Source organism: Anser anser (assembly GCF_964211835.1).
Source record: "Anser anser genome assembly, chromosome: 1".
NCBI lineage: Eukaryota > Metazoa > Chordata > Aves > Anseriformes > Anatidae > Anser > Anser anser.
Genome location: NC_139720.1, coordinates 64,792,962 through 64,808,171, shown reverse-complemented (window position 1 = coordinate 64,808,171; position 15,210 = coordinate 64,792,962). Strand labels below are relative to the sequence as shown.

Sequence of the window (15,210 nt, the reverse complement as noted above, 5' to 3'; positions counted from 1 at the left end):
TCACAAAGAGAAGGAACTGACTCTAAATGTTTGTACCTGAGGTCTGCTGCTGCAGGCTGGGTGGTTTTGGAAGAGGGCTAGCTTCAGGCTTCTGGCTCCTTTGCTGAGGAGGGGATGGCAGCTCTTCCTCCACACCCTTCACCTGGCCTGTGTCTGCACCAGGCAAAATCACACTGTTGACCACTCCTGTCCCATGTGTTTCTTGTGGTAACAAGCCAATAGGAGGGGTCCCCTGCCCCTCCCAAGCCAGGATACAAGTTCCTTTCTCAGCCATTCAAACATAAACAACATACTGCTCATGATTTGGGAGGTATTTGCACCATGCCTGCCCTGGCAAGAGCCTGGAGTAGCTCACTGGAGTCACCAGCAGGGTGGGCCTGGATCCAAAGTGTTACTACCTACCACAACGCCCTCCCTCCAGCCCTCCCTTTCACTTTGGCCATGTGTCCTCTGTGTAGTCTTGAAGGCTACTTGCTCAACCTTCCCACCAGGATGGCAGGCACTAGACAGCCTGCCAAGCTCTCACACCACCCTGCCTGAGTGTCAGTGAACCAAGGAGCCCACGTCTTTTTCCTCTCCCCACAGAGCCACCTCAGCAGCAGCCGTGGGCACTCACACCACAAGGCTGTGATGATCCTCACACAACTCCTGCTGTACCACAGCTCTGGAGGGGCTTGGAGCTCGTTGCTGCTGCATCCAGCCCAGCCTCTCTCCCCCTGCCTTTTTATACAACATTTTATCGTATTCCCATGTCACTTCCCAGCCTCCGCAGTTGGCCTCAGAGCATTCATTACCACAGAAAGCTCAGTCACAAAATCAGATACAATTTTCTAAGCCATTGACCTGGACCAAGCTCTCCCTAGCCCCTGCTGCTGACTGGCTTTCCCAACAAGAGACTGTGGTGATTATTGCTATAGCAGCAAGACTACTGCTGAAGTAGAAAATAATAGACTTTATCATGGAGGTAAATGATGGAGAAAACACTCTTCCCTTGGATCAGGGTGGGGGGAAATAAACAACATTAGCAACAGAAGGATCAGCATCATACTGGACCAGGATGGGAGGAATAGCAGTTAACTCATTTTCCTATTTCCTGCTCCAGCTGGGCAGATCTTTTTAGCACTAGCTTCATTACTAGGAGAAAATTACTTGAAGATCACCATTTTTTTCTCCCCAACATGACCCCCTTCGCAGCCTGCCCTGTGCTTATTTTCCCCTCTTACCTAAAAGCATTCCTGAAATAATTTTTTATAAGTGGGAGCAGACAAAGAAATATAAATATGCTAGCCACTCCACGAGGACAGCTAAGAAGGGTTTGAGAACATGCTGCTGTTTAGTGCTCTCCTAGACACTTCTCTGACCAGACTGCCCCAGGGCCACCAGTTAGCAAGCTCAGCAGGACCAAGCTATTGCTCGTCCTTTCCCAGCCAAAAGGGCCACACCACAGCTGAGCAGCCTGTGTGGGGAAAGGTTCCCTTGCTGCAGCAACCAAAAAGGGGAGCACAGCAAGCACCACCTAGATGTAGAGGGTAAGAAAAGATTCTGGTCTCAGCAGTCCAAAGCCACCGACCAGAGGTGAGCACACCAAGCTCCAAGAGGGTTTATGAAAATTGACTAGGTACATTCACTTATTTGGTACAGAAGCACATCACACTGGGGCTCACTGCTATAGCCCCACACTGCGGCAGACCCCCCACAGTCCCTGTCCCCCACCCCACACATGGGACTCACCACACTGAGTGAGAAATGCCACCAGCAGCAAAAGGAGCCCTGTTCCCGTCATGGCCCAGGGAAGTGCCTGATGCCAGAGCCTTGAGCCCAGGCTGTGCCCTACCAAACAACCAGGTCTCCCCCTCCCCCAAATTAACAAGCCCCTTTAATAGGTGAGGGGGGCAATCAGTTTTGGCAGGTGAGGCTGCAAACCAGGTGGGTTTGGAGGCTCTCCAGCTATGTCTCACTGGAGGTCACCAGCTCCCTGGACTCTCCTGTTCGTGGTGGGCCACCAGGGAGAGTGTCAGGGTCCAGCATCTCCCTCACCATCATCACCAGCCCTGGAGTTGCCTCAGCCTTTGTAGTTTGAAGCAAATCTCTTTTGGTTTTGCAGGGGACAGTTGGTGCAGGCAAGGGTGATGTGGCCAGGATCCTCACCCCATGGGCTCCCTGCCTCCTCACCCAGGCTGGATGGGAGGAGTGCACCTGCAGGGCCGAGCAGAGCAGTGCAGGTGTCAGGAGACGTGGGGCTGATGGCTGTGTTTGTAAGGCATGGTGGTGTGTTTACCTCTCCTAACCCAGAGGGCTTCAGGTGAGCTGTCTGAAACATCCAGCAGCTTCTTGTCTTTGGGGCTTACAGAGAGGCTTCAGGTAGCTGCCATAAGCATGAAAACTGATCTTTTTTACAGGGAGGACCACAATCCACATGCTGCAAGAGCAAACAAGGCACAGAGCTGCCTTTTATTCTTAGGCCAGGAACTGCAGAGCCCCAGGGTGCTGCGGTGCCTCCAGGCACGCAGGGCCCCATGGTCACCCACAGCAGTACGAGTGGCTCCCACCCACTGCAGGAGCTGCTGAGCTGTCTGGGGGCTGCACGGCCCTGCCTGCCCCCTGCTGCCCGGGCCGCTGTCCCCACAGGGCACTGCCTGCCCTGCAGGCCAGCAGGCAGCAGGAGCCTCCCCTCCTCAGGTAGTAAAAGCGATGGCCAACTATTTCTGCAAGCAGCAGAGGGAGATGTTACCACCGTGCTGTATTCCTTGTTCTGGAGAGAGACAATCCACACGCTGCTCCACAGGGGAGGATCAGGGCTATGAGCTGGTGGTACATCTCATTTCTGCAGCATAACAAGCATCCACCTGAACAAAGGAGAACCTGGGCAGGGGGGGACTGGGTAGCAAGCTCTGTTATAAAATCCTGCACTGCCTGGATCTGGGAGAACCCCAGGGTGTACAGGCTGTCTTCAAAGTGAGTGTGCAATTCCCCTTCACGCTACAGAGGGCTTTGCACACACCAGGATGTCAGGAAGCACTATGGCTTGTGGTCAGGGCGATCAATTTTCATCCTGGTCCATTTCTGACAGATGTGTTCATCAACATCATGTATCCCCTGAGAGAACCCAAGCCCCGGGGAAGCATGCAGGAGCACCTAGGGACAGCTGCCAGGAAGAAAGGAATTAGAACAAAATGAGTTTCTTTTTCCTTTCTGTTCTTTTTTTCTCTTTACAGTCTACAGGCTTAACTTTGTTTGATACATTTCTGACAGATGTATAAAGCCCAACACGAAGAGCTTATGTGAGTATAACAAGTCCAAATCATCAAGACAATGTGCAAGCATCAGCCCCCATCTTTTCCCATGTTCAGGCTCCAAAAAATGCTTGCTCTAATATTTTTATATGGCCAGACTCAAATACACAAGCTGTATAGTTGCTCCTATGTGAGCAATCAGTTGGCCTCCTTGAGGACTAAAATGTAAGGCAACAGGAGTAAGAAACTTAGGCCTTTCCACCTCCAGAAGAACTTCTCATGGCTGGTCCTAAGGAACAGACTGACCTCACAGCCAACAGAATAAAACCAGACACGCCACATACTTTTCTTACTTTTTATATAAAATAGACATTTACATACATTTTCTTTTGCAAAGACTTCAAGCATAACTCCTTTATGTGAAATCTAGCCATAAATCCCACAGTGAAAAAAGCAAAGACTTTGCAAATTCCTGTACCACTGACATACATCCAGCTGCTGCTAAGTGTGAATTTATTTTTAAAAGATTTGTAATCCATGGGCTGTTTTCTTAATTTTTAAAAAGATATGCACAACTGATTAAAAAAATAGATACAGAAATAAGAACCATATGAACAACAGCCAATGCAAACAACTCCCACATGATAGGAACACGCAGCGTGACATCCACTTCAGGCAGAGATTTCTACAGTAATACAGTTGTGGAAGCCGTAACTTTTACAGAGGATACCACCGGGGGTATTTTCCGGAAGAAAAATTTCAGCAAGTCAGTACAAACATGGCAATGAGCTTTTGCACAAAGTTATTGAGATTATCTGAAGCAACTTTGCCACACTGAAACACTAGTGAATGCCAAGCACATTTTCCTTTTTTTTCCTTTTTTTTTTTAATTTTTACTTTTTTTTTGTATGTATATATATAGTTTTGCTGCTGCTGCTGGGTTTAAATGTACATGAAAACAAAGTGGTGCATTTTGAAATTGCTGCATGAGACTGAAAGTTGGTGAAAAAAACTCATAAGAGCTAATTTTTTCTAAAGAGTGTACATAATTTCAATATACGAAAAATTGAAATTGAGCACTTGGTCAATTTAATGCACATACAGTTTTAGGAGACTTAAGCACATACCAATTGTTTCGCTGGTCTGGAGGACAAATGGGGCAAAAAATCGTATACTTATATTCTAAATGGCCTAATCATTAAAATTGGAACGACAATTACCTTCCTTAACCAAATATTATACACCATCTTTGCCCTGGTTTCCATAACTTTTGAGAGCTTGAGATGTGTTTTTAAATAGTCTAAAGGGTGTCCAGTCACCCCTGCAAGTTAGGCTCTTTATTTTGCATTTTTTGACTTAGACTTCTTACACCACGTGCGTGCACACACACCTCGTCCTCATTGAGGTCTCTGGAATTAAGGTCACTTCCCCTGCTGCATTCACTTACTGTTTGGCCAAGACAAGTTGCCTGTACATTTTTAGGAAAATCTAGTCCAAGCAGTCTATGACAGATAGAAAATACACCCAACCCCACCCTGCATCATTTATCCTGAGGGATGGAAAAGGAATGGAAGAAAAGAATGCTGGACCTTAAATAAGCAATAAAAATAAAACAAAATCCATCAGCTGAAAATGTTATTCATGGGGAAAGGAAAAAGCAACACAATTACTATGTTTTTCATTTAGGATTAAAATGCACAGTGAGTACACAGGAGCCCTGTCTAACCAATTTTGAGTTAATTCTCCACTTTAATATTGGTGAGCATTGAAGTTTAGCCAATGCAACTTACACAAAGAATGAACTCTCCTCCACTATGTAGAGCTTCAGCCATTTATTAATTTGTAATCTTTGCTAACCATGCAGTGTAGTTGGCAGAAAACAATGTGTTTATAATTGATTATTTTATGAGCCACACAATGCTAGAGGAAGAGGATATTTCCTATGATTAATTTGGATAATATCCAGTTTATCACAAGGTAAGTTGCTCTATTTATCTTTCACAATAGCATTCCCTTTTGGTGGAGGTAACCCGTTTCACATTATATTCCATTGCTCTGCTTTACCTACAATAAATCTTTCACAAGATTAATGTCCTGAACAAACACAGCATTTTAGCACAGAAACCAATGAGACAGGGAGTCAGATCAAAACTTCACAAAGGTTTAACTGCTTTGGTAGCTCATGGCCTGAATCATTCTCCAAATACTCTGCCAACTCACAGACCATCATCCTGCATAGATGGGGTATGAAGTGCTGGTTCAGGAACACAGAGTCCATTAATGAGCACTCCTCTCTCCGTAACTACCATAGACCCAGCTCAAAAATGTGGAGAGTGAGCCTTTCATCATATAAACATAACCCAGTTCAGCTGGGATTATCCTACATGGATACGTTACCAGCCTATTTCAGGAGAGTGGATGAATATATGACATGCCTTCCAACCAAACTGCGTCCCTCACTGGAAGGATGGTATCATCTTTCTACATTATTCTGCAAGTAAGACAGCGTTACAAAAATGGTAATCCTTTCCCAGGATCTGGGAGGGGGCACCCAAAGTTTGATCATACACATGTGCCAGGTTTCTGAGGCCAAGATGGCTTTGATCGTTTTCTAGGACAAGAACGAGACAATCATTTGTACCAGGTCTCTCAGGAAAGACAAACGAAGCTTTAAGCCAAAGTTAAAAACACAAAACCAAGTCACCCCCGCTCACAAAGCATTGCTATAAAAAATACAACTTCTTTTATATTTGAAAAAATATGTGTCATTGGCCACAATTTAAAGCCACACTGCTGTGTGGCTTGTAGAATATATAGTATTTATTTAATATATCTTTATGAGACGAACTTTATAGCTGATACACTTTTTAAATGAGACGTATCTCCCCTAACCACACAGCATCCCACAGGGCTCTGCTGGTGGGACCCCATCTCCTCCTGGCCAGTCTGGCAGTGTCTGGGCTGTGAAAAGCTGCTCCATGCAAGGTGCCCCGTGGAGTACATGCACTGGGAACCTGCAGAAATGTTGGGTCAGTAAGCCTACGGCTTTAAAAGTCGTGCAACAGGACAAGAGCTGCTGATCCAGCCCCAAGTCCTCAAACCCACCCTCAGCCACCAAAAAGAAAGTAGACAGCTGAAGAGAGAAGGGAAAATCCACCAGGAAAAGAAGTGTCTTGGTCCCAGCTGCTCCCTTGGAATTAATGAAGTTGGTTTGAAGGGAAAAAGCCCAGAAATCTGTCAGCACCTTCCCCAACAAAAGGTCTCTCCTTCCCACGAACCTGAGAAGCCAGCCCCTGCCCTGCTGCCCGCACTGGCCGATCTCCTGGGCCTTGGCCTTATGTGGCTGGAGGGACTGGTACCCCACAAGTCCAGCCTCGCCATGGCTCCAGCTGGCGCCCAGGCTCTGGGAGAGCAGATGTCTTTGCCAGCCTGGACTCCCTCTCAGCACCAAACGCAGCTGCTGTACGTCAAAAATTTGATCAACAGCAGCAGCAAGACACTGAGATTTTTAAATGAAGCCAGCGGAGCCTGTAGCGCAGTGTCTCAACACACAGTGAATTAATTCGGAGCTTGCCAAGGTGCCACGGCCAGCACCAACTACACCTGGGTGCCCCATGGGTCACTGCCACGTGGGCTTTTCCTGGCAGACGTGCCTCAAGGCATCGCGTTCTTAATCTGAACTCTCTGATTAGTAATGCCAAACCCTAGGCTGCTCTTCTGCAGGGACTGGGCACAGCCAAGCTCCATACGCTAAGTGTTTCAGCAGTTGCCTGCTGTAAGGGGAACCAACTGATAACCTACCCTGATGTCCAGACGCAAAGGCAGAGGCACCAAGCACGACCCCACCAACCGTTCACACTTCCTGTAAATGGGTACAAACCCTGGTGGAAACACCAGAAGTGCTGTTACTATGATGAGTTTGGTCCAATGTTTGGTCCACAGCCATTTGCTTTAGAAATGGCATCGGGGGAATTATGCAAGCACACCTTCGTGCTGCTGCATTTTGCTAACTTCAGAAAATGCAAGTCCCAATGGCCAGCATTGTGGCCAGCTGTGAATGACACTGCCCAATTCGTATAAACCAGATACAATATATTAATTATTTGACTATAAGTTAAATAAATAAAGCTCAAAAATAAAAGCTCCAATTCTGAAGAGAACTTGTTTTCCCGCTTCAGTTTTTAAAAAATATAGATTTATGACTGATCAGCTATAGCTCATTTTCTGTATCTTTTGTGGGAGGGGGTGAGAACACTTTGACAAAGTGTTTTGTCAGTGTTATCACCATAATGAGTGGGCTTGGTCCCTGCACACCCATAAAAAACCTCCTTAGTACCTTCCCAGCCTACCAAATCATCCCTAATCTCTCTGTAGCTTTACTTTACCTCCTACACCAATCAGATTAGTTGTTTTTTGTCTTGTTTTGTTTTTACTGGAGACTGGACAGGAAGACAAGTAATCCTAGAGTTTCCCACTGCCTTTAGATACTTCCATTTTTCTCAGAGTAATAATTATTTGGCCTGCAGGGAGAGAGAAAAGGGTAAAGCCACATGATTTTTGACAATATTGATATCATGAACCGGAATTATTACAACATGACTATCTTATGAGTAAAACATTCAGCTGAAGTTTTTGCTCAAAGGATCTTTTGTCCTACTTGTACAATTATCCTACTAGGGTGATATTCAGATACTATTTTCCCTTTCTTTAGAATCATTTTCATATCACATTTAGAGCTGTATGAATGGCCACCTTTTCCTCACCATCAACCCCTTAAAACCTTTTTATGTGACCATTAGGACAATCTTTCCTGGCTCAGATGGATCTGGCAACACTTGCAACGAAGCCCATCAGTGGTACTTTCTGTGGACAAGGTGAGACTGTTTGAGTAACAGGAGACCCTACTTCACCCCACTGCAATGAATGAGTGCTTTGTCTCCATTGCTTCCCCAGTGATAACCATGATATTGGAGTTTTATGTCCCACCCACACTCCTGGTGTGATTAAAATGTGTTCAGCCTAAACATAAATCTTGAATAAAGGAAGGTTTTCATTTGTTCTCCAGCACGTCCCGCAGGAACTGAGTGCCTCCTGTAACTTTGGTCAAACAAGCATGCATTCAAAATTTGCCTTCCATAATTCTGAGTCCTGTCAAAGTTCCTTCAGCATCACTTCAAGCAATAGGCTTCCACCACATTCTTCTCCAAGGAGAACGAGATTCTTTCCACTGGTGTGACTGAATGCTATGTCTGATCTTTCTCCTGGACTTCCTGAAACCGTTTTTCTAAGCGATCCAATTTGGCCAGATTCTCCTTCAGCAACTTGCTGTTTGGAACCAGCTGCAAAGCTGTCTCATAGTAGGCACGGGCAGTGATGTAGTTTCCCTACAAAGAAAATGAGTGATAGATCTCATTTACATTCCCTGACATCGAAAGTTCATTGCTTGGCAGTGGTGAAGACCATACTATGAAGGGAAAAATGTTTATAAAACTTGACATTATTAAATAATGGGAATACTTCTTCATTATGAAATGGGTCACCAAGTACTGTTAGCGTAAATTCGAACCAACACATGGCACAAAGTAGATTTACATTTTTCTATTATATTGTATCAGAAGAGTTAATTTTACTCAAGAGACAGGATACCCTGAGGAAATCACACAATGTCACTCCTTAGGACCCAAATCATAATGATATCCTAAAGTATTCAAAAAGATAAGAAGCCACAGGGCTACCTGTCTATTTCCATAATTTTATGCCAGCATTCTGCATTAGACATCTTTATTAAATTTATTAGGTAGAAAGAAATTTTAAAGGTTGACTCACAGTGACATTTTTCTAAGGCAGGTCAACAATTCATGTAGGAAAACTTTAGAGATGGGCAGGTTGTTCCTTGTAGGGCAGGTTGTTCCCTCTTAAAAATATGGGATTTACATTATGTATTTCCGAGCAACCTGACTGGGAAAATTTATCTGGCGTGGAATAGACTTTTCCTCCTTTTTGGATAAAATATCCAAAACTCTTGGGAACTCATACTGGTCATAAACCTGACCAGAGCTGCAGCTCTTGGCAGTCTGAAGCAAGTTTAACTCTCTGTCCTGAGTAGTAGTCTCGGTAGCTGACAGATTAAGGAAAAACAATATTGTCGTACCTTGATGTGCTCAATGCCTCCCATATTCATCCAGGCCTGTGCTTGGTCTGGGTTGAGCTCTACGGCCCGTTTATAGCTCTACATAAATACAAAACATTTTTAGGTTAAGAGTCTTGGTCTTCAAACAAAACCAGTTTCTAAAACCAGAAACTAAGTTTCCTCTCCCTCTAAATACCTTTAAAATATAATTTCAAATTCTTCTCATACACAGTGCACATGCTAAATTGCAGTGTCTTTGCAGTAGAGGTGACAGAACATATTGCTTCACTGTGGAGCTCATCTCTCGGGTTCTCCGTGTCCATACAGCTGCATGAAGAGCCACACCAATCACTGTGACCCTATCCTTGCTGCCCTGCACCTCTGGGGTCTGCTGCACATCCAGGTCATTTCCCTGGGCAGGTGTCTGCCACCCACAAGCCATGTCTGGGCTGTGGTGCTCCTTATCCGCAAGGCTTTAATTTGGAGCTGGCTGCAGACTACAGCTGCCAGCACACAAGTTCCACCAGGACCTGAGGGCAGCACTATTCCTCCCCATTGCTTCTGCCACTGTACACGGGAGAAGAAGCAACAAGTACCTTGTGGACTCTGACAAACAGCACCATTTTTATGGTGTCACACAGGAAAGGATTCAAACCACGATTAGACATCTCTAGGGATATCGAGAATAGTCAGATCTGTCCCAATAACTTAATTTTCTGTGCTATTATTCAGCACTAACATAATTTCTGAGCTATCAAGCCTCTTGCTCCACAGGATAAGCCAATCTGCAAGCTATTAGTTAATAAGGTGAGATATGGTGGGCTCTCACAGGTCGCTGTGCTTTTAGCTGAGCCATCTTGGAGCTGGCTGTTGCTAGTGAGAGGGGCTGAGGCAGGATGGACCAAGGGTCTGGTCAGTGCACCAAGACCCAGGCTCTTCCATAGTCCAACCATGACCCCATACTTAACCTCTCAGAACAGGGAGCTGTATTTCCACACTTGATGAAAAAGGAGTATTTGTGAATGGTAGAAAGAAGTCCTCTATTGAGGAAGAAAACTGAAACTAACTCTGGCAAAGTTGGTTGCTCCATAGCTTTAGCTGTACCACTGATGAGCTCCCAAAGCCAACAGGCAGGGTGTGTGCACCATGGACTATTAGATGCAATGAGTTAATTCTATCTTTTAACCTATAAAACTATCCATAGGGCTTAGAGCAGTCATACCTCAAAAGCCTCGTCAAGGCGATTCTGTTCTCTTAGCTGGTTTCCTTTTGTGAAGAAGAGCTCTGACAAGATTTTTGGATCCTTTGGTTTTAGCTGAAGAGCTTTATCTATAGCTTCAAGTGCCTGTGAAAAAGCAAGAGGTCATTGTATCACTGTATTCTGCACCTTTCACCTTCTCAGGTCTGCCCACCACTAAGGCCTCCCAGTACAGAAACCCAAAGAGCAATACGTCATCATCCTCCTTCCCTTATTTGCCCCACGCTGTTATCACATGTGGAAATGGGTGTTTCAGATGCCTGTGGCTGATGGGCAGTGGGGCTGACAGCAGCACGAGCAGTAAGTGCTCACAACCTCTGAAAACTACAGTGCTTGGCTTTAGTACCATTACTTAGATAAACAGAAGGTTTTAGTGGGAAAAAAAAAATCTCCTGGGTGTGTACTAAGACACACGACACTTCTGGAGAGATGGAATGTAAAATTCTACCTGAGCTCTGTATGTGAGCCCTCTGGACAAGGACACCCTGTGACCACAGTACCTTAGCATAGTGTTCCTGCTTGCTGAAGATGGCTGACAGAAGGCGGTAGCACTCCAGACATTCCACATCTTCACCGAGTATATGGTTTGTCATCTTTTCAGCTTCCTTCGTCCGCCCCATCATTGCTAAAACCTGGGCCTATGGGATCATATTATAAAAGGTTATGATTTTAAAAAGTTCGGCCCTCTAATATACAGTGCTGCTGACAGGCTCCTGCTCTCTGACAAGGCAGGGACTGCTGATAAGAGCCAGCCGCTCAGCAGCACCTCAAGATGGAAGGACCATAGGAACAGCCCAGCACTGATACTTCCTAGCAATAAGAGGCAGGTAAATTGTCTCCATACACAGTCCTGCTCACCTAGAAAGGCAGTGGCTGAGACACAGGGTGTGAGGTTGGGAGGGGGTGAGGAGAAACGATAAGGGTGGAGGGTGGGAGGGACAGTCACTGGGTGGCTGGGGTGGAGGGAGAGCCAAGCTCTGAGCCTTGGGTAACATCCAAGCCCCGACTTGGACGTGCTCATCTGGCACTCACCAGAGCCAGTCGGATCTCTTTGTTTGAAGGCTGCAGTGATGCTGCTTCTCTGTAAACCTGCAAAGCTTCTTCATATCGCCCTGTGTTATAATACAGTGCCCCCAGCGGGGACAGGATTTCAGCTTTCCGGGATACCTTCAGTGCCCTGAAATTTGGGAAGAAGAGAGATTCCCAGGTGATGTGGGAATCAGAGCATATGAGCAAGATGTGGCTTGCACTGGGATGGAGTGTTACTGGTACAGCACTCACAGAGCAGATTTGAGCACAGTGGGAATAGCACTACAAAGCTGCTCTAGCCACTGGTGTTTCTGTTAGAGCATTCCCCATCCAAAAGTAGCAGCGTGCCCTGCCTAGGGGCTTGGGAGTGGTCCAGGGAAGTCAACACTGCTTGAGTCAGTGCTTTCGTTCCAAGCATTCCCCAAAAAATAGCCACATAAGCAGAAGTAAATCTGATTTCAAATGGATGGAGAAGGTGGGTGGGAAAACCCAAGCATGCACTGGTAGATTTGGGTATCACGGGCTCTTTAGCACAGGCAAGTCGTGTGCAAGGACAAGGGAAACCTCTGCCTCCCACCTCAAATTCTTACCTCTTGTACCACGCTTCAGCCTCTTTGTTCTGACCCAGAGAGCGGTGAAGCCTGCCCAGGTTTACCATGGCGACGTGGTGAGCTGGGCTCAGACGGATGGCCTGCCTGTAGTGGGACACAGCTCTCTCTGGAGCCCCTGGAGAACAAAAAGGCTGTTAAACTGGTGCCTCAGAAAAATCCTGTGGCAAATTCAGCATGAAGCAATGCTCTGGGTTTTCTTTCAGCTATTACTGCATGCATGGGAACCATTTTGAGAAAGAAATTTGGGAAGAAGAGATGTTTCCAGGTGACGTGTGAATCAAAGCAGACGAGCAAGGTGTGGCTTGCACTGGGACAGAGCAGAGAAGCTCTGCATGGCACACTCACCCCACCACAGTTTTATGGTCCTGGGGAAGAATGAGCGTGCCCACAGCAGCAATCCCTCTGGCCACCTGAGAGGGAGAGGACCACCCCAAAGTGCATGTCAGCACGCAGCAGGGGTAGGGATGGCTGATGGGCAGAGGCAGGGGAGTGTGAGCACAGATCGGGATGCCAGAAAGGAGGCTGGGCTGTGCAGGAATTACAGCTGTTACTGGTACAGCACTCACAGAGCAGCTTTGAGCACAGTGGGAATAGCACTAAAAACCTGCTCAAGCCACTGAAGAACCTCTGATGTTGTTGTCAGAGCTCGGCCTTTCTAGAGATTAAGTGTAAGGAAAACTGCTGACAGGCTCCAATATTTGGAGAGAATCCTGAGAAATAAGACTTTGCCGGGGTAGGTTTTTGTAAGTTGAGTACATTCAGCAGAAAAAGGCTCCTGACTGAACGCACCCCTCTATCATGCTGCAGGGGGGATGTAACCCCTGTGCCGGCTGGGGTCATGTCCCACCTCCCAGGAAAGCATCCTTCTACCCTGGCCAACTGACCGTGGGCAAGCAGTCAATGGAGACATGGAGAACAAGCCACCCAGTATTCCCCACAACCCCACGAGAGCTGCAAATAGCTTCAGCAACTTCAAAACAGAGAATATTCCCTATACCTCTGCTGCTGGCCCTGCTCAGTCTTCGTGCACTGCTCAGTAGGAATGGGAGTAGCCACCAGTAACAGTTAATTCCCACCTTGACGCAGTAAGTCCAAGACCACAGTGCCTGGATGCCCATTCTGGAGCACGTAGACACCGTCTCTGTGTTTCAGAGGAGCCATTGGGTGGCACTGCTTCACTGTGAGAAACCCTCTACCTGGGTAAGGTCCCGCGGTCCATGACATCACCAAACACCACAATACGAGACTGTGCAAATGCCTTGGAAAGCCTATCATAATTCACCAGTGCCCGTATTTTTAGGAAATGCCAATGTTCAATCTGAATGGAAGAAAGGTGCCAGACCATTCATCCATCAACTTAAGTTCTAGTTCTAGTAGTATATTTTTATTTACCTAAATAATGTCTTTCCTCAAGAGGGATCTTGCAGTGCTTTCCTCAGGCAGAGCCTGCTTACTACTAAATAAATTAATGGGGCACGGTTAAAAATCTCAACATTTCTGTAATGCAAATATTATAATTTCAGCTATAGTGCTGGTTTAATTAGTTTGTACACTCTGTTTCTTGTTACGGCTGAGCAGATGGAAGTTTGGGAAAATCACATGTACAGAACATGCCAAAACAAGCAGCTGGGCAAGCACCTAAGTTCTTAAGGTCAGCCAGTGCCACCCCTGTCCAACACGCAAGGGTAATACACGTCACTAAGGGAGACACATTGAGTGTCTATATTCACTGCCGAGTTATCTAGAGATCCAGCTCTCCAGAGCTGACACTTACTGGAGGCTCTTGCACAAAATCCTGAGAGTTATTTGGAGTGGTGCTTCACCGTGATCCCCCTGTGCCCACTGGGGAAGAATGCAGTCTGTGAGCGACTCACTGCAAGCCAGTTCCTTCGTGGTTTGTCATGTCTCTAAGAAGGTTATTTGTACATCAGGGCCTTTAGTTTTGAAATTCAGTGTGGTGGGTTTTTTTGCTTGTTTGCTTTTTGTTTTTCTATTGTTTGTGCGTGGGGGAGTACAGTAATAAAACAGGAAAAGTTAGTTTGGACTTTGGCAGGACACAAGTGCAAAAAAGAAAGCACAATGCACTGCATTTGAAACAAAATTTTTGGTAGGAATAGGGTAGTTTATCTGGGTCAGGAATCAGAGAGAAGTACAATGTCAGAGTGAAATTACTGAGGAGTTTTTATTATTTGCACATTTGAATTTTGCCAGGGCACAAATTCAGAATCTCAATTTCTGTCATTGATGCCACAACTTTTTTGATTACAAATATTCATTTTGGCTTTCTGGTTATTTCACATTGGTAGTCCAGAGGAGTGACATCTGAGCGTCGGCTCAGAGTGAGGACAGCCAGCTGCACACCAGCAGACACCACTTTTTGCCATCATCCTTGCTTCCCAAGCACCACTGGAGCCGGGCACAGTGTGAAAGGGGCAGAAAGGGCAGCAACTACACACTTTAAGCCTACAATACTTCATCGAGTCACAGCTCTGTTCTGGAGAGACTTCAGAGAGCAGCTTGGTTTCCACTAGCTGTTTGTCAGTTCAGACTTGGACTTGCTTATAAAGCTGTCAATAAAAGGTGGCAACTGCAGAAGCATTTTTTTCTGTTATACGGATGCCAGGAAGTGCCTGAGTCCACGGAAGTTGGATGGGAACCAGGAGCCCAGAAAAGAAAGGCTTTGTATGTCATTATGGAGCTCCCAAGAAATCAATTCACCCCATAGTATCTTAGGTTTTGTTTTCACAGATGATTGTGATTTAAAAGCCATGTTTATTTTTATAGTAGTGGCACTCAACCTTTAGTCAAAGATCTGCTTTGTCACCAAAGAGCTGCAAATGCTCCAAAGACCATAACGATCCATTTGTGTGCCTGGGGTTGTACTTGATGCTGCTGTGCCTTCCTGAAGAAATAGTAGGATTGTCAGGGTGCTGCCCAGCTCATATTGAA

General features: G+C 46.0%; 2 protein-coding genes and 1 long non-coding RNA gene across 5 annotated transcripts in view; 1 reads left to right on the top strand and 2 right to left on the bottom strand.

Moving 5' to 3' along the window:
• Positions 1-1,882, bottom strand: part of OVCH1 (ovochymase 1) — a 39,693-nt gene extending 37,811 nt beyond the window's left edge. For all 3 annotated transcript variants that reach the window (XM_083831013.1, XM_083831012.1, XM_083831014.1), the window contains exons 1-2: positions 1,732-1,882; positions 37-153 (exon numbers count right to left, since the gene is read on the bottom strand). In XM_083831013.1, the coding sequence (XP_083687139.1) occupies positions 37-153; positions 1,732-1,783 (169 nt within the window). In that variant the 5' untranslated portion in view covers positions 1,784-1,882. The remainder of the gene's footprint in view (positions 1-36; positions 154-1,731) is intronic.
• Positions 1,883-1,995: 113 nt separating this feature from the next.
• LOC310897479 lies at positions 1,996-4,075 on the top strand. The gene is made up of 2 exons (XR_014582340.1): positions 1,996-2,302; positions 2,400-4,075. It is a non-coding gene; the product is annotated as an uncharacterized lncRNA (long non-coding RNA).
• The window catches only part of TMTC1 (transmembrane O-mannosyltransferase targeting cadherins 1), a 153,817-nt gene continuing 142,181 nt past the window's right edge, over positions 3,575-15,210 (bottom strand). Inside the window, exons 15-20 of the mRNA XM_083831087.1 lie at positions 12,241-12,376; positions 11,654-11,798; positions 11,122-11,259; positions 10,586-10,708; positions 9,385-9,462; positions 3,575-8,617 (exon numbers count right to left, since the gene is read on the bottom strand). Of these exons, the coding sequence (XP_083687213.1) occupies positions 8,477-8,617; positions 9,385-9,462; positions 10,586-10,708; positions 11,122-11,259; positions 11,654-11,798; positions 12,241-12,376 (761 nt within the window). The 3' untranslated portion in view covers positions 3,575-8,476. The remainder of the gene's footprint in view (positions 8,618-9,384; positions 9,463-10,585; positions 10,709-11,121; positions 11,260-11,653; positions 11,799-12,240; positions 12,377-15,210) is intronic.